This window comes from Thermobia domestica, chromosome 8 (assembly GCF_964235325.1).
Source record: "Thermobia domestica chromosome 8, izTheDome1.hap1.1, whole genome shotgun sequence".
In the NCBI taxonomy this organism is placed as follows: domain Eukaryota; kingdom Metazoa; phylum Arthropoda; class Insecta; order Zygentoma; family Lepismatidae; genus Thermobia; species Thermobia domestica.
Genome location: NC_137461.1, coordinates 197491307 through 197511023, shown reverse-complemented (window position 1 = coordinate 197511023; position 19717 = coordinate 197491307). Strand labels below are relative to the sequence as shown.

The window sequence follows — 19717 nt, the reverse complement described above, 5'->3', positions numbered from 1 at the left end:
TGTTAATGCGTATTTTGTAAGTGTAGCTTCTAAAATAACCAATATCCTCTGGTCAGTAGGAGAATGCCTTTTATATTTATACAACAAGTTATGTACAGCAATTTTGTGATATTGAGGTAAGTCCGGGTAACTTTCGAAACATGTAACATCGTATAATGTTGCAGTCTTCTTCAATCCGTCTTGAATTTTTTGTTCTGTCCTAAATGGAGTTTGATGCACGTCATTTTCTGCCATCTGTTCCTATACAGATCGGGGATTAATTTCTTGTAAGTTGTGTTTTAGATACAGTGTTGGGGTGATTTATGCTAAAGTTAAAGAACCAGACGATGGATTTGAAACTAATAAAGTGAGATTTTTATTTGGAATTTTGACAGTCACTGCTTTTAATCCCTATGTATCCAATAACGTTTGAAATGGTGAGGAATCTATCATCATTACTTTTTCTTCCGGATATTGACAAGAAAAAGTATGATCTAGCTGACGTGACGACTTTGCGAGCCTTAAGTACGTCTGCCGAATGGTGATGAGCAAATGCAAGAAAAGACCAAGTCCAGGGTGGTCTTGGTATTGGTGTTGTTCTTGCACATTCCAGCCTTGGTCTCGGTCTGGCACAGGAACCCTTGGTCTCGGTCTTAGTCTTGCACACCAGTCTTGATCTAGGTCTTGGCCTTGCTTGCAAGAGTCTTGCAAGTTTTGCTTTTAAGAAATCATGCTTTTCACAGGTAAATTTTAAGTCAGATATAAGGGATAATAAACTCGAGAATCTGCCAATACTAACGGAAATACAATGTATGCTTCTAAATGTAATACAGTTCACCTTCGAGTGAGTATGATGATAGTGTACAACGTAGGGTATGACCTTGATTTATTTATATTTTCAATGGGTACCCGCGCTTCACTGCCTATAAGATAAATCAGAACGTATCGTAATTTATTTATATTTTTAACAGATCCAACACTCCTATTTTTCCCAAACTGAGGAGGCTACCCCAGAGACGCATGAAAGAAAATCAAAACGGCACAGATTACTAAAACACCATAAACTGCAAAATTATTTTTACGCTCTGAAGGCATCAGATTTTTCTTTTCAACCACGATTAGCTAATATTTGTATTGAACAAAACATTAAATTAAATGTTGAGATTTGGTTTTACTGATTCCAATATGTACTCTGTAGGGGAGCAATATGGACATTACACGAAAGCGATTAAAAATGGAGGCTTTCGAAGCATGGGCATGGAAAAAAACGAAAGACTTGGCTGGGTTGAACAAAAAACGAATGTGAATGTGTTAGAAATAATAGTAGTAGGGGAGAAAAGAAGAATTTTAGACGTAATAAAACGGAGAAAGAGAAACTGGTTTGGACATTGGCTGAGGAGGAACTGTATTATGAGGTACGTGCTAGAGGGTATGGTGGAATGAAAGAGAAGGAGGGGACGAAGGAGACTGTAGTTGAAGGAAGGTTTTAAAACAGAAAATGGCTACGTCAAGACGAAGAGACTGGCTGAAGACCACAGTATATTGAAGATTCTGAGCTGCAGCAAGTGACCTGCCAGTAATGGCAGAATATGTATGGTGATGAAGATGATGATATGTTTAGCAATGTTGGCAAAAAAGAGAGAAAAATTAAAATAATAATGAATATAATGAAGCCTCTTGATATTTTGGAATAATCTGAGTGAAAACTAAAAACGACTGAATTGCGTATGTCCTTTGTGTAAACTCAATTTATATAAATAGAGTTATAGAAATTCAAAATAACCACATCAAACTTTAAGTTATATGAAATAACTGTACAAAATCACTCTCACTTATGAATGTGGATTATTTATTGTTGTATAATATTATATCGCTCAATCCTTAATGTGTCATATGCCTAAGGAGGCTAAACGTTATGTCGATAAACAATTTTTCAACGTGTAAGCATCCGTCCATGTAATCAAACTTGCCGTCATATTTACTAAGTTTTTGTCAGTGTCATAAAAATGGTATTTCGATATTAATTTTATGAACACACATTAAAAATTTCCAACAGATGCTTGAGTCTCGTAGCCAAGGCCATACCCATGTAGTCGGCACCTAATGAAGTGAAGTATCTAGTTTCATGTCCCACGTTAGGCACCGAGGCTAAGTGAGACGGTGATGTTTAGAAATTAATGAAATGGTGAAATGAAGAAAGTAGGAGGAAACAGGAAAACCCAGAGGAAACTCACGCACACCGTGATTGTCCACATGCCACAGACTGGGATCGAACCAGGAACCTCATGCAAAAGAAGTGAACGGTCTACCACTCGCGGCCATAACATGTTTTAGTTTACTTTTCGATTATCCGATCCTTATGAACATCTTGCTGTATTTATCCCAGTAGGAAATGAAAATGAAATGAAATCTTTGAGTTTTACGTTCCACGATTATGCCGGTTAGGCTAAAGGAGACGGTGATGGTGAGTAATGAATGAAATGGTGGAATGAAGAAAGTGGGAGGAAACGGGAGAATCCCGAGAAAACCCACGCACACGGTGTTTGTCCACCACAAAGTTCACTTGGCGGGGGCTGGGATCGAACCCGGGACCCCTAGCACCAGAGGTGAACGCTCTACCACTGAGCCACCGCGGCTCCTTTTATCCCAGTAGGAGTCGATGAACTTTACCAGGTTGAAGCATCGGTGCAAATCTGTCTTCAACATTGGGGGCGGATAAGGCAGTTCCCATATTTTTGTTTTTAAGCGTTTTTCAAAATATTTATGAACGTGCCAAAGAGGGCTGTGGAGAATCAGGGGAGTAGAATTGTCTTGAACATTAGGAAACGGCCAGATTTGAGGCTTATTCTGGCGGGGGGAGGGGATAGATGAGACTCATATTACGGTAGATGAACCTGATTTCTGAAGTAAACTTGTCTAATATTTATCAGACGATGTGAATGAAGTACTGAAAATGAATCAATTCAAGGAATATCAATTTCATCTCAGTTTCCTTGTGGCAGTCGGACAGAAATAATCACATTCCTCCCCAAAACAACACATTTCAATCGGATTATTAAGGGGGACAGTCCCCCCAGTTCCAATATAGGGGCAATATATCTCCCTCAACCCTTCCAGTGAATTTGCGCCAGAGGCTCGAAATCAAAGCTTTAAGTTTACTTCAGAAAACTTGTAGAATAGTGTCATTTCCAGATAAGTAATGCTTAATGTTTTAAACGATGAAATGCATCGTAATCCAGCATCAATGACACATTTTTTTGTGTGCAAGAAGCGTTGATTAGAATGACACCTGCGTGGCTTGATAACGAGTAATCACTAGAGATAACTACAGTAAACGCGAACAACCAATTCACAAAACGACATGCTGTAGCTATATGCTACACGGGCAGATCGACTCACACCAATTGCATAAACTATTGGGGAAACATTCACTCCAGCGGCATTTTTAGTGAAGCCAAGAAATTCGAGCGAAATATGTAATGATTATTTCCCCTTCCTTTTATATTCTATAAAAATTCAAGTAGCACAGGTACTTATGCAAGACCCTTGTGCAAGAGTCTTGGTCTTGGTCTTGATTTGGTAGGTATGGCCTTGGTCTTGGTCTTGCACCCCTTGGTCTTGGTCTTGGATTTGGTGTTGCATGCAAAACTCTTGCACAAACTGTAAGACCAAGACTCTTGCGATCATAACTACTGCAGAAGCGGTTTGATGTATAGAATTAGTACGCTCCGCAGATAATTCTTAAGTCTTGTGTTTCCCAATGAAAAACCTGGTTTTCATGGCTTTCAATATACAGACAATGTGTTTCTTTGTAAATCAATTTTGGCATGAAGGTGTTTAAGGAAAGCCTCCGCGAATAAAGGTACGAAGTCACCATATTCCAAAATTCTAAAATCGTGTGAAAAGGTATTATTTCCAATCTGAAATTTAATTAATTTTATATATATATATATATATCTTAGATTAACGATTGTATTAGAAATTCTTCTACTTTTAGTTGAGAATGGTATTAGTTTAGAATTTTGCGGTACATCTTTCTGTGGCCATAAAGAAAGCGAAGACCTTGTATCTAATATCTTTGATAAGATGTTTAGGTACACTCGAACATTAATAAGTAGTTTGTTTTATTTTTAGATTTATGCATTCTCATCGGTCATTCGTCACTAAGGAGTAAATGTGAATTCCTTTCACTAACTAATGATGTTGTATTACTAAATTGGCATTCCATATCCCATTTACTAGATTGTGGTTTTTATAGTGGCACGCATAACCTGTGTATTGTTCTGGGGACCAGTTACTAGTTTTCTCGTTCATTATTTTGATAACATCGGCTGGCACCGCGTCCTTCCCGATTACACGTGGAGATAAAGATACCTTTTCACCTTTAAGACGTTTGCCATTATTTTTGTTCGAATTATTGTTGTAGATATTACGCCTTCCTTTCTTTTTTCGTTACTCCCATTTTTTATTGAGAGATAATCAGCCCGTGTTTCTTTTAAATTGGAACCTCGCAAATCGTATTTTTGGCAACTAACAAATAGTTTTGGCATATGGTTGGCATTCCGTCTAATGCCAGTTAAATTACTTGCCCGAAATTGGCTAGAATTGGTAAGGAAGGGAGGGGATTTTGACGATTGTACGTGCTGGGAGTGGTTGGTTTTGATTTTGGGGGACACCCTGTAGCAAATGTGCGGAAGGCAATGTAAGCTGCGAGTGTTAGTAATTCTGTAGATTCTGGGAATTCTGCTAATTTGGAGGATTATTATAGACTGTAGGAGAAGGGTTTGATCATGGGCCAGAAGATTTAGCAACAGCATGGGTATTTGATTCAATAATAGGCATAGATAGGGTGAAGAAAATTTGACTATAAAATGAATAAATTGCTTGTGAAAATTCGCCTCTTTTCATAAGACCCTGTACTGCTTCTAATTAATGATGATAATGCTGTAATGTTTGCACCACCTGAAAGGACTCTAATCCAATTTTCAACAAATACATTTTTTAGTCCTAAGGATAGAAAATGGATCTTTTGATTTTCTGTCGCTTGCAGCATTACCTATCTTATCGCGTATAATTTTCGTAAAAGATAGGCGTCTATGGGTTTATTTTCACCTTATTGTATTTGGTAAATTTCGAATTCCGCCCTGTGTGCCAGCAACTTGGGATGCCTCAGTGTTTTCGATTTATTTGTTTAACTAATTGATTTTGAGATATTTACTGAAGTACTAAGTCTAAAGCAATGTCCTGTAAGTACATGGAAAATAATGCCAGATGATCAAATAATAAAGAAACAATCAGAATCATCAATAATGAGTACATAATATTTTAAATTCGAGACGTTAAATGGCAAGGGGAGTGTCCAATCAGTCTGGATTATGTCTGACGCTTCTACCATGTAAATTTACCTTGCAAAGTTGTTAGACATAGCAATTTAACACCTGGGATTCGGATGTTTCGAAGAAATGGAAATTATGAACTTGAACACGTAACCATTGAAACACGATCGCGTGGTTAATATACGATAACAAAGCGTATACACTTGCTCTCAGGTTGTTATTTATTCATTTTGAATTCCTCATAATAATGTCTTTATTACTTTATGTAAATTATTACGGTCCTATATTTGGGTGCGTACAAAATTTCCTGCAGCTAATACTTTCGAGAAATTAAACATTCACTAATCAAAAAGCAAGAAGAGCAGCTTACTCCTGAAAAAGAAACACATAAAATTCTGTCATTATTTACATGGATGAAGAAAGTCAATATTTTCAAATTTGTATTTTCGCAGTTGTCTAAAGTGCTTTTCGGTTAAGGCGAACCCAATTATACTCCACATTATACCATTAATTTAACTTCCTACAATTGGGACGGTAATTACTGATATAATAATGTGAAAATTAAATTAATGTGAATAGAGGAGAAAACAGGAGAACCGAAAAAAACGCACAGTCGGTGATTATTAACTACAATACTCTTATCTCGCAAACATGTTTAGAACGAAGGAACTTTGGTGATAAAAGTAAACGCTCTAGCGAATCCCCATCCAATTTATCTAAGTTGTAAGAATATGCAAAAAAAAAAAAAAAAAGTTTACTATCTGAAACACAATCGATCCCTTGAACTAGTTTCTTTCATTCACTGTAACATATAATAATGAACCGTCAAACAAGGAGGAACCTGTTTAGTTGCATAGTCCTAATACCCCGGGATTTTGTCGAGAAACACTATACAGAATAGCAACATATGAACAAGACGGAAAACCGATTTACAACTTTATTCTCAATAAAGGCTAGAAGAGGTCACATGGAACTACAGTTTTTGTTTTGTATTGTTGGAGAGAAATGTTAGCAAGGGGTTTCCCTCCATACATGACTTTCAAGCCAAGAACAGATCTTATGCCCCTGTCTCAAAATCTGTATTCCAGATATAAAATATTTTGCACACATCTTGCCTAAAATAATCTTGTTCTATAGAACTTTAGATATTTCTCATTGATACAGAAAAAGCGTGAAAAATTGGCTCAAAGATTAATTCGAAAGAGAGAGAGAGAGAGAGAGAGAGAGAGAGAGAATTAAAATTTATTTAAACTCATGCGACATAAATATTGTTAGGAAACTGCTGCACCATTTTTAATGTCAGAAAAATTTTTAAACGAGAATAAATAATTTACTTTTTTAACTTAAGAGACGCTTCATCATTAATAAATCATGACAAATATGCAATTATTACAAAGAATGATTATATATGTGCCTATAAATGTATAGAAATAAATATTACACTATAAGAACAAAGTAGAAAGTACATTTGGTGTCTATACGTAGACGTATTTCATATTTAGGATAACCTGGTGTATACGCTAATGTGCAACTTATCAGCTATTTTCGTAAACTCATAAGCACCTTCGAAATAATCCTTTTTGCGAATATAAAACATATTCCAATGAAGACACGAAAGCTTAAGTTTCAGTAACCATATACCAAAACCTTTTATTTGCTATAAAATACTTTTCTTCACTTACTGTAGGAAGGAAAAATCCTATAAAATCTAAACTGGTATCAAAGAAAAAGAAATAAACTTGAAACTATGCAACTACCGTTGCATCGTTGATCCAACTACATTTTCGAGAAGATTTGCCAATATGATATTAAACTGCACAAGGAAAAAGCAAACCACAATGCGGACAGACGTAAGTATGTTACACAACGTTGGTGGAAAATATACTTATATTTCTAACTTCGAAGTTGCCAATTGTTAAACAAACACTGAACCACATCTGAAATGATTTTTATTTACATTTTCAAATGTTTTAAAATCTCATTCTTCACAAATCGAAATTCATGACTCTTAGTACAATTTCCTGACTTATTCCTGTTTCCTCAAACATACTAACATTTCGCGGCTTCCAGTTTCACCGTCACCCTGAATAAGATATCATATTTTTTATGTAAGATGTTTTTATTTTATTGCAATTATTGCAAAACAGGATGGGTTTTGTCTATTCGGATCATATCTATCTGTATTCTGCTACATATCTTCTAACAAATAAAGAAATCGAACTGACGCTTGTTTAGCTCTCATCCACAAAATCAGATGAAAAGATTTCAAACATTTTTACTAAAAGATTAAGCCTTCGGCATGAAAAGGTTTCACCATGTTAACTTATGTGCGGTGTACTAAAAGGGTCACGTGAAAGAGGGAATGCAGAATTCAGAAAGCTTCACCACGTAAAATGGCTCGATCGATACGAACAACTATTCAAAATTTATGAAATATTTCTATAATATACAGTCAGTCTTAGCAGAACAGTTGTTCTAAAGATCTCCCACCTGTTTATTTTTCTTCTGTTAAATACTACTATACCCTGCTCTAATAGAATGTATTGGAATTTTTAATAATTGATTATTTCGTTTCTAGTTATCTATATACTGTATAGTTATTGTGCACTTTTAGAAAATCCTAAATATGAATGAAAGTGTACATAAGAAAAAATTATAAAATTGTCCGTTTCTTGCATATTCACGAATATTTTAGTCAGACAGATGGGGATATTTCTTTCTCAGAATCTTTAGCAGAGCTCACATGGTTGAAAGTTGGCCATATTTCTTATCACAGTCCTTTCTAGGCCATACTGGCAATACGAGGTTTGCTCCTATTAAGGTTTTCCTTACAGAAGTTTTATCGTTTATCTTCATGTTTTTATCTCTAGCTGACACATTAAGCTTGGCAAATCGTCTTGGATTAATATTTTATCTAGACAGTACACAGATATTTTCTATAGTCTTTTGAAGGGAAGAAGTCAGTGCTGGCACTAACCAATCGGAACGTTGCGTGTTCGAATCTCGACGTCAGGCATCCTGATTCGAGATTTTCCTTGGGCTTTCTCAGTCTCACGAGACAGACGAGTGTAATCTTCACTCTGCAGTCAAATATTGACAATCACTATCTCAAGTTCTTATTATCATTAAATTATATAAAGTTTGAAACAACTTTAACAAAACTACGTGAATCAGGCATACTCTTCCCATTTCAATTAATATAAAAAATACAAATTTTCTTCTCTTTCTGGTTAGTATCAGCCATCATATGCCTCAAATTATACGAATGACTATCTTGACACATTGTATGGAGAAAACATATCAGCACGCTACAGTGAAGAAACTCATATGCTTTCGTAGGGGGTCTAAGCATTGGTGAAAGTTGGCATTGGATTCATTTTCTCATTTCCGTTCTTTTCTGGGACAATCCGAAGCTCCCGAGCATAATCTTGCGAGGGGACAGGACTCAAGAAACTTACCTGTCTAGCTAGGAGATGAACCTAACTCTATTGCCAAATACAGTCCACGTATTTAAAAGCATTCAAATGGAAGAAAATACATTTTTAATTACTGCACTCTAAAGCATTAATAATAAAAAAGTTTAGATGAATTTTGAATTGTATAAAATAAAAATGTTTTTGTAACATTTTAGAAAGAACCATGTCATATTATTATATAGGAAACTTCTATGGCATTTCAGGTAGTGGACACAGCTTTTAAAAAAATAGAAAGCCAGATTTTTTAAAAGTATATTTCAACTTTCCAATTACTTAATTAATTTTCCATCTGAGACATACAGTCAAACTGCAAGTATGATAAAACCAAGGAGGCTTTTACGGAGTGTAGATGAACTCAGTATTTGTAAAAAAGGCCCGAGCAACTAACTGCATACCCTTTCCATTTATTCAATGAATAAACCATATATTTCGTTCACTTTTACCTTCTTACCTTCAACAATACGAATAAAAATTGATGCTGCAAATACCAGTGTCTTGTGTTCAATTATTATTAAATGGTGATGTAACAAACAAATTAATTAATATACAGAAACATGCACATGGTTTGTGTCATAATGAAATATAAAAAATGCACTACAAGTATTGCATGCAAAACAGAAGTAAAAGAATATCTCACCTTCTATTATTGCTATGACATTGGCTTGTTCCAATTCTAGTGCAGTTTCCAGCTGCTGAAGTTGTTCATGGTCCATTGTCTCAAAAGTTGTACTCAGATTTTCCCTACACTGGAAGAGTAAGATCATTGCCACAATTAGATTACTGTTCCACCGAAAACAGTACTTTTACATTCTACCTACATGCTACAGCTACACATGAAAAACAGATATCACAATATATATGTGTTATCTGGCTAGTTTATAATAGAATAAAGAACAAGGATAATCTGCTTTCCCACCTTTTCGTTTTCTAAATAATTCAAGAATAAATCTGGTATGCTTAGTTGTTCCCTTAATAGAATTCAATATAAATAACACTGATACGGTAACTTCTATATGATTATCAGAAGTATTAACCCTTTTGACACTTCCACTTCTTTAGGTAAATTATAGATTTTAATTCAAGCAGCTATTGTGTCGAGACCATTAATAGTATGATAATGGTTCATGCCTCGTTTCGTTTCGAATAGATCAGTATTTCCAATTATGCCAGTCAAATTTTCCTATTATGTACCTAAGGTGGAAAATTTTGATCCAGATTGGGAAAATGGAAATGAAAGAAGAAGTGTCTTTGTTTATCGCGAATACTTCCCATCAGGTACCGTATACTACACGAACACATCAATGGTAAAAAGAAATTGGTTCAATATGAAGAAAATAAGATACGAAGAATGATGCGAAATTTTCTCTCTTCTTTGGAATGTATCTGCCTTTCCAATGGTGCCACTCGCATCATGTCGGTATCATGTACATAAGGAGAGAAAATTCCCTAATAACTGATTTTTTAAAAATCTCTTATTCTCAAAGTTTGGGTTCCTCTGAGCGCTTCCCTGTGTTAACGCTCGTATCTCGAAATAACCTAAAACATACAACATAGTGTATCTGTGCAAAATGTCAATCTGATAGCTTGAAAACTGAGGGCAGAAGAAATTACTAGGTCAAATGGAAAGCGTATCCCACTCCACCCTACATCATAAAGTATAACACTACGTTATATAAAAAATTTCTGACACATCTCTTTTTATACGAGGATCATGAGTCGTACCTCGCTCTCTTTGGAATGAACGACACTTTCCAACGGTATCATTTAAATATCAGTATCGTGTATCTGAGGAGAGAGGGTTTCCTGCAAATTGGAATTTTGTAAGAAAAATCATTATTTTCCAAGTTTGGGCCTCTCTGGGCCATCCTTCTGTTAAAGCTCCTATCTCAAAATCACCTAAAACATACTTCATAGTGTATGTAATAGACGAGAACATTGTTACAATCCATTCTTTTTCTTTCTTAAACTTAGCTGTTTGGTATTTATATTGTCTCTTTACACAGCTTTTTATTAAACAGCCTTGGCAAGAAAAATTGGGACAGTTAAAAAGTTTAACTCCATATAAACACACTCAAATAAATTTAGATGTTCTGAAATGCAGAGAAAATATTAAATTGTATGAGTGGAAAAGGTATTGTAAGTAAGTAACAAAAATAGTAAATAGTCTCAGGAAGCGGGTACAATAAAAAGTAAGACAAAGGGCAGCAAAACTAATTTTCATTAGAGATGGATTCTGCCTTAGATTTACAATAAAAATGGAAATATAGCTGTTCCATTTCTGTTGGCAATAAAGTTAAGATATCGAAGTGATATATTACAGAGGTATCGAAGTGATATAACGTTGGTGAGACTATGTTTTTTTTTTAATTGGGTACTTTTATTACTTACGACACTGCATTTTTCTCAACATCACAACCGATTAACTACATAAAAGTATAAATCTAAAATACCTGTCAACCAGATCGAGAGACTAGATTTAAACATTAGTGGACCCAAACTTAGCCCTTTGGGGACTTTTGGTACATTTGCACCATGACGTTGACCTTCGGAATATGCTTTATAAATGTCTAGTAAAGATTTTCCCACCAGGATTTTTACAGTCATTCTAGCTTGGATGCATCAAAGAATATGTCTCATGGGCATTTTGAAGTAACCTGTGCAATGCCTGGAGGTAGTTGCATCACAAATATTGAAGAAAGAAAAAAAATGGTAAATTTTAGAGTTTTTTAAAACAAAATTCCTCACACATCTACTATTGAAATTTGCCGATTGCGTACCAGAAGTGGAAACCTGGCGTCCAAATTGAAAACATGGGATTTTTGAGGAAAAAATTACCCTCTTTGAAGGGAATTTTCTCTCCCCGAATGCATGGACACCAGAGGCGGCAATGAGAGCATAACAGTCAGGAAACTTAAATAATTTTATAATTAACTCAAATGAGGAATAATTTACTTGAAATGACAATACATATATGCGTATCAAATAATATACGGGTAGATTATGCGGTATATGTAGTAGGTTATTTTTTAGGTAAAAGCAAAGCCTTGCGCGAGTTTGGAAACTATTAAAATAGTCCTACCTGCAATTCAATTAAAGTATAAATCTATCATTCGGAAGAAGAGCACATCGTTCAATGAAAGTTTTGGGAGTCTAACAGGGCTTCCGGTAGTACTACTTCGAAAGAAGAACTTGTCCGATTTCAGTGTTCGTTAAATGACTTTTGAAAATGCTAAATATTAGTAAGCAGTAATTTATTTGCAAATATTAAAAATGCAAAATTCGATCACACTCGAATGAGTTGGAAAACTTATCCGTACTAAGTGTATTGTCCCTTTGAGACACAAGGAGAAAAGGGGAGAATATAGTTTTAATTAACAACAATTTAAAAATTAACGGATAATTTACACGAAATTAACGGATAACATCAAATATAGAACTATTAACAGAATTAACTCTGTAATTCGTTTTCTCCATTCATTTTTCTTCCTTTATTTTCAGGATTACATCTACACTGAATTTTTCCAATTGAGATTATCTTCCCTCAGCAGCATCCAACTGAAGCTCAACCTTATAAATGAAACATTTAAAAAAAAAGTGTAAAGTGAGAGGGGGAGGATCGAATGCGGGCCGGAAATTTAGAAAACTACAACTCTAACCATTCACCTGAAGCATTGCTTACTCTAGCTAGCCTAAATAAAGTACTTATTCTGTTCTCTGAAAACACTAGCTTGTTTATAGTCAAATTGATTGGCAAAACACAGGAATATGTAATTGAGGACTCTCGGGGCATTTTATCACTATATTCACTTAATTGTCTACATTATGGATTTTTTTTTAAAACGAAATACAAAACTGCTTTATTTTTAATCAAATAAAAACTCTCTCACACACTGTCTATAATTTTTTTGCTGGCTATGATCTTATAAAATATCAAGTTATTACATTCTGATTACGTTCTACAAAGATATGTTTGAAATATACAAATTATATATATATATATATATATATATATATATATATATATATATATATATATATATATATATATATATATATATATATATAAAGGGTGTAACATAAATGAATGGCGAAAAGTGACAAGATGATTGAGGACATCCAAATAAGAAAATTTTCCTATAAAAGAGAGTATGATGCACCTTCATTTCCGAGATACAGGGTGTTCAGATGTCGAGGTCCTACAAAGGCTAACTATGGGAAAGTATATGGAAATATTCAATTTTACAAGAATAATACAATCAAGTGGAATTATCCCCATGCCGTAGGAGTCAGAGGATCACCGATGGGTAACTAGAGACATCTCTTTAAAAATTGGTAGCCCCGCAGCGACGATCCGCGGTGGCCCCACTTCCGTTTTGAAAATTATATCACCAGCGGCAGAGACGCGACGAAACGCCAATGGACAGGAAGATTTAACACCTAGTAGCCCCAAAATGTGTTAAATCGCTTACACGCGTAATTTGTTACATTAAGAAGAGTCTAGAAAACACTTCTAAAAAAGTAAAAAAAAAATATACGTGACAGGGTATGCGCGTCACTACCAACCTTTAGATTACTAGGCGCTTGCTCTTCCGACTTGGTCACGGAGGCGATGGAGTAAACGTCGCTTGTAGAGGGATAAATCTTTGAGGTATTTCTAACTTAGTTAATCAGAATGCTCCCTTAACCGTGTGTATTCGAAGATAACAGTTTGAGATGAGATAAAATCCGTTCGCTATGTAATTATATAACGAAATGGCACGCGTCTATTTACTTTATTTAACGGTTCTCCCATATTCACTTTCAAATGATCGGCTACAGTTGTCATCTAAATTAATCCAATTATACGCCCTCATCTCAAGATTTTTCACTTTATGATGTAGAGGCAGGGATTATTCTTGACCACTTTAGTTTACTTTAGGAAAAATTTGTCAGGGAAAATAATATATAACAGTAACCGCATGCACATGACATAGTTCGTTTTGGTCCTTTCGCGATTCTCCGCGACGAATCAAAGGAGCGCGGACCAAAATGAAGTCCTAGCTGTTACACGGTGGTTACTTCAATACTAAGACTCTAGATATCTCTTTCGACTCAACGAAACCCTGCCGCCAGTGGCACACTAGCGCAGTACTTCCCCGTATCGCTATAGCGACGATCGACATTTACCGGCAAGTGGGCTACTAGGTGTTGGCGATGTTTACGCCATGGGGATGTCTGTGCAAATACATTGGCGCTAGAGAATGAAACTAATCAACATTTGAGCTTACTGGGTTGACAATGTTGCCAACCTGGTTCAAAGTCAATCTGCCCCGTGCTTAGGAACGTTTTAATGTCAGCACTACATGCTAACGTGTGGACATCTAGTTTTGTTTGAAAATAAAACACTTTGTACCAGGTTGGCACCACAGATAACCCAATGATGCAAATGTTGAAGAGTTTCATTTTCTATGCTAGTGTAATTTATTTGCACAGGCATAATCCCATTAGATAGTATTGTTCCTGTAATATTGAGCATTTCCATTCACTTTCCCATAGTAAGCCAAAGTAGGGATTCGACATTTGAACAACCTTTATCTCGTAAACGAAGCGGCTTCAGATCCATGCCATATATATATATATATATATATGTGTGTGTGTGTGTGTGTGTGACTAAATTTCTCATGATACGAAACAATTATATATATTTGTTTCCTGGTATGTATATGATAATAACAAAACAACTACACACTGTGATTACATTATTATATATATACAGAGGCATGTAGGTTGTGATTACATTTCTGATGCTATCACACAACTACATACTGATTGCGTTCATACTTACAGAAATATATACTGTATGTGGAATACACACACCATATGAAATACTGTATTTACAAAGTTCTTGCTATATATCTGATAATACGAAGCAACTGCATACTGATTACTTTCTTACATGCACAGGAACACATATATTGGTTGTAGCTATATCTCTGACGATACCAAACAATTATCCAAGGATCACTGGGCAAGGTGAAACTCTGGTGGTTTGCCATTGCTTTTCATTGAATGATGACGTCCTAAGGACAGAACTTTCAATTCAATGTGAGACACGAAACAATATTGTTCCCCCACAGAGAATCGTACCCGGCACTCCTTGATAAAAAGAGTTGAGCCTATTTACTTGTACACCGGTGATATTATGTATATAGTAGAAGTACGTAATGTATAGTTCTGCTAACCATAAATTTATTTGAAACAGTTCTCTTACGTTTGTTTGCTTTTCAAACAAATGGTCATAGTAGATTCAAACCCCATAGACGAGCCGAGAAAACCAGACCTTGCGCAATCGTAAGAAACTGGTAGTTACGGTAATGCACTAATTTTTTACTATATGCAATAACGTATCTCGAGTTTTGATTTTGATGGGCATATTTGCAAATAGAAACAACTTGGCCCCACAAATATAGTGAGTTTACAAATAAATATATAGTAAACGCATTACATTTAGGGGCAAGATAAATTTTGTGGGACGCGTGCCCTCATGCCCCCTATCTACATTCTTGAGAATATGGGTGATTGCTTCCAAGACCGAGAGAGGGATAATTCTGAAAGCGACATATCCCATATCACATTCATAGAAAGGATACTGTCTTGAAATACACCATATTCTGGCACTGTTGCTCTCAAGCAACATACTTTTCAAAGACGTAATTACTACTTTAGTAAGTTAGATATTGCCACAATATTTTACATAAATATCATTGCCTAGCTTGTAGTCAAACCGCAAAACGAAACTTTATTTCTTCAGTGCTGCACACAATAAAACAAACAAGACGTAAACGCCAGGCGCCAAACGTTGAAAAAACCTCAGTACTCTAGTGACATATACGGCTAAAGTTTCGAATTTCCGGAGCGAAACAAAAAATCGACAAAAGAGATGTTTGTAGGCACCATCGGCAATTAGAAGACACCAATAAAATGCTTATAAGGAAAATATAGACCTTTCGTGTTGCTAAGGAGGAAAAGGCCAAATAAAGGGTTATACTCGTAAACAAACTGAACACCAATCAAATTGCCGCATAGTAATCGTGGTTCAGTGGTCAAGACGCTCAAGAAATGATCCGAAGGTTCTCCGAACGAACCCACGAAAAGCCGATTTTTTTTATTTTTTAATAGAATTTTTGGTGGCGATTGATCGGCGATGACACACGTTTTATTATCTTCAAATATTTGAATACTTGGATGTTTCAATACTTTAACTACCAAATCTTCAGGAATAATAATAATTATTATTATTATTATCTCGTAGCACATTAACTGCTTATTTTTGCTCATGCCATACAATTACAAGCAGAAACGTGACATTTGGCAAGAATATTTGTTTTGTTTAGTGTTGTCCACGAGAAGAGAAATTTCTCATCTCGTTTCTAAAACTAAGCAAACAAAATCGAAACGAGAATTTATATTTAACATTCGAGATAGGACAAAGCTAACTCAAATTGTCGTCTGGCTTTGGAGATGAGAATCAAGACGAGACGAAAAGTAACGTAAACATTTCTCGTCTTATCTGTATTCTCGAAATAGTGTATGTCCATTCTTTAAGTAACAATTGTTTTGTAGACTGAATCTTATACGCTATTTTGTTACTTTGTACGAGGCGTGGTAATTAAATAATGATACTGGTATAATAACTGTGATGTGTTGTAAAGAAAGTTACAACCGACTGTTATCCCCTTCAATATACTCCCCTCCCCTACCTATATATCGCTGCATACGTGCCTCCCATTGTTCAAAGCAATGCGGTAGGACATCAGATGTCACTCTGTTCAGCAACTCTATCGTTTTTAGTTTCACCTCTTTCACAGACTGAAAATGTGTTCCCTTCAATACACTTTTCACTTTTGGGAATAGATAGAAGTCGCAGGGAGCAAGGTCTGGAGAATACTGAGGATGGTTGAGCACAGGAATACGCTTGACTGCCAAAAACTGCTTCACAAAAAGGACATTATGGGCAGGTACATTGACTTGGTAGAGGATCCATGCAACGTTCTTACACAAATCCGGTCTCTTATTCTTTCCCTCAGCTTGATTAGGACTTCTTTGTAGTAGGTCTGACTTACCGTTTGACCCTGAGGCACCCGTTTAGTCATGATGATACACCTGATATCGAAAAAACGATGATCATTGCCTTCACTTTGGACTTGCTCATTCGTGCTTTTTTCATTCTTGGCGATGTGGGAGTCTTCCAGTGCATGGATTGACGCTTAGTCTCGGAGTCATACTGGAAAATCCATGTTTCATCACTTGTGATGACACGTGTTAGCAAGTCTGGCTCTGCTTTGAGTCGTTCCATGACGTCACAGCAAATGGTCTTTCGAATGTCTTTTTGTTCCTGAGAGAGGTTTCTAGGGACAATTTTTGAACAAACTTTTGTTATGTTTAAACTGTCATGCAAAATTTGTCTTACTGTCTCTCTGTTAATGTTCGTCATGTCTGCGATCATCCGAATGCTCAGACGTCTGTCTTTCCGGACAAGTTCGTAAATTTTTTGAACATATCTTGAACTCACTTCTTGAATATATCACTTCTTGAACTCAAAGGATGGCTGGGTCGTTCATCATTTTCAACATCCTCCCTACCTTCTGAAAATAGTTTGTCCTATTCGAAAACTCGTGCATGGGACATAGCATTATCATTACACACTTCTTTTTAGCATTGCACAACGTTCCGTCGGTGTTTTGTTTAATTTCACCACAAATTTGATGTTAATGCGCTGCTCAACTTTATTGTTCACCAAGATTCCGGCACTACTACAGAACACTGTCCTCTTCATGCAAGCCTGCAAAGAAGAGAAAAGCTTCACAGAATCACGAAACAAAGAGTGGCTGCTCATGAAGGTTCAAGATCAACAACACATCATTAGCTACCTCCTCCCCGCGATTCTGCGCCACAGGAAGTGGGCAGGCTCCTTATTTAATTGCCACTCCTTGTATTTTGGACTCAGTAAATTTATTATATTATGTGTCTGTATTTGTGTAGCAAAGCTTTTTAACTACTTCTGCATATCCTAAAAGCTAGTTTATTATATGCCTTACTATTCAGTGATATTCAGTTATTTTTATTGTTATTTTCCTTAAAGCGTACAGTGGCATAGAGTAATCCCTTAAGTAGGATATCTCATGTAAACTAATAACACAAATAACATTTAATGCATAGTAAAATGTTTAAAGTTATTAAAAATTATTTAAAATTATTAAAAATTTCCTTTATTGAGTTAAACGAAAGAAACTACCAAATCTATTTATTTTAAAGAACTTTCTAGCTGTATTTCTAACACTGTTTACAGTAAAATTTATGAGCATGTATACATTGTAGTCTTATTCCTGTTCTTTAACACGATAGAAAGAATATTTTACAAGCAAAGGTAGACGGAAAATAGTGTATTATTATTATTATTATTATTCACAAAAATTCGACGGTCCACAATTTTCAGCAACTATTATAATAGGAAGCAGTGGATATAACGTGCGTTTGCATGTAGCTATTGTTGCTCAATTTATTTGGTAATTCATATAAATCGTTACATTGACTATTTTTACAAATCAATTCACTACCAATTTCCAATATATAGAAAATTTACCCCCAACCGAAAAGGAGAATTTTAAAAACGTGCTAAAATATGTTCCCTTTATTTTACTGAGTTAATATACTGCATTTCAGCTCTAAGCTGAATGGCTTCTGAGGTAATCAATTTTTCCCTAAAATTTGGACCACAACTCCCACCTAAGGATAGGTCCGAGGAGCATACTGGAAGTCGTGAGGAACATATTTCACAACCGTAATCTTCGTTTGTAAGCGAAACCAAATATATCATCTTATTCTACAGACCTTTCTTTCACTTTAACTTATAGTTTCCGTCTTTTTTCTTTTTCTTTTTTGTTTTTCTTTGTTTTGCATATTTTCACCTTTGTTCTGCAAGTTTGAAAATACCTTTGCGATAGAATTCAGTTTCAGCTAATCGCAGACAATGACGCATTCTTTTTCCGAATATCCTCCAGTTACTCTTAGCAATGGCCTCATAACTGCTCCTACATAAAACCGAAACGATGGTAGTCGTAGGGTACCATGTTTGGTGCTGTAGGGAGGATGTGGAAGTGTTTCATACACAAATCTAATGATCTTCTCCATAGTGCCAATAGACATATGCAAACGCCTATTATCATGTTGAAGTATGGACGTTCCAGGACGTTTATCACACAAGGCAGGACGAATCTTCAAAAGTGTCGTCATGTAGCGGGCAGAATTTATGGATTGTCTAGGTTCAGGAAAGTCAACCAGAATGCAACCTTGTTACGCTCCCGATAACTTTCCCTAAAGCTTGCTTTGTCTTCGCTTTTTTCTTCGGTGGCGAATTCAAGTGGTGCTATTCCATACTCTGTCGTTTCGATTCAGGTTCATAATAATGAAACATCTGAAGAAGGGTTCTGGGAAATGGTTAGTCTCTGACGTTTGTGGTCCTCGGTTAATAAAGGTGGGAACCAACGGGCACAAACCTACGGATAACCTAAGTTGTGAATCATTTCTTGCACCGCACTGTATCCAACCGAGTTTTGCAGCGATTTCATTCACAGTAATACGCCTATCTCCCCAATCACCTCAACAAACTTATCTTGTTGCGTTCCGTAGAGGCAGTTCGAGATCGCACGCTGCGAGGCTCATCTTCAATACTCGTGTTTCCATTCTTAATATGTTTCACACATCTCCTAACACAACTGGCACCCACTCATACATCTCTGTAGGCACGCTGCAGTCTGCGGTGAATTTCAAAAGCAGATTCGTCCTCTTTAAGAAGGTATTCAATCGCAGGATGCTGTCGAAACGAAACATAGCTGCCCACCATTTTGGAAATTTTGCCTGTATTCATGTGTTAGTAACAAACACAGT

General features: G+C 35.8%; 1 protein-coding gene across 2 annotated transcripts in view; it reads right to left on the bottom strand.

Annotated features, from left to right (window-relative positions):
* Positions 1–19717, bottom strand: part of LOC145691914 (uncharacterized) — a 183657-nt gene that overhangs the window by 153756 nt on the left and 10184 nt on the right. For both annotated transcript variants that reach the window (XM_081767221.1, XM_081767220.1), the window contains exon 3: positions 9429–9537. In XM_081767221.1, coding sequence (XP_081623347.1) covers positions 9429–9504 — 76 coding nt within the window. In that variant the 5' untranslated portion in view covers positions 9505–9537. The remainder of the gene's footprint in view (positions 1–9428; positions 9538–19717) is intronic.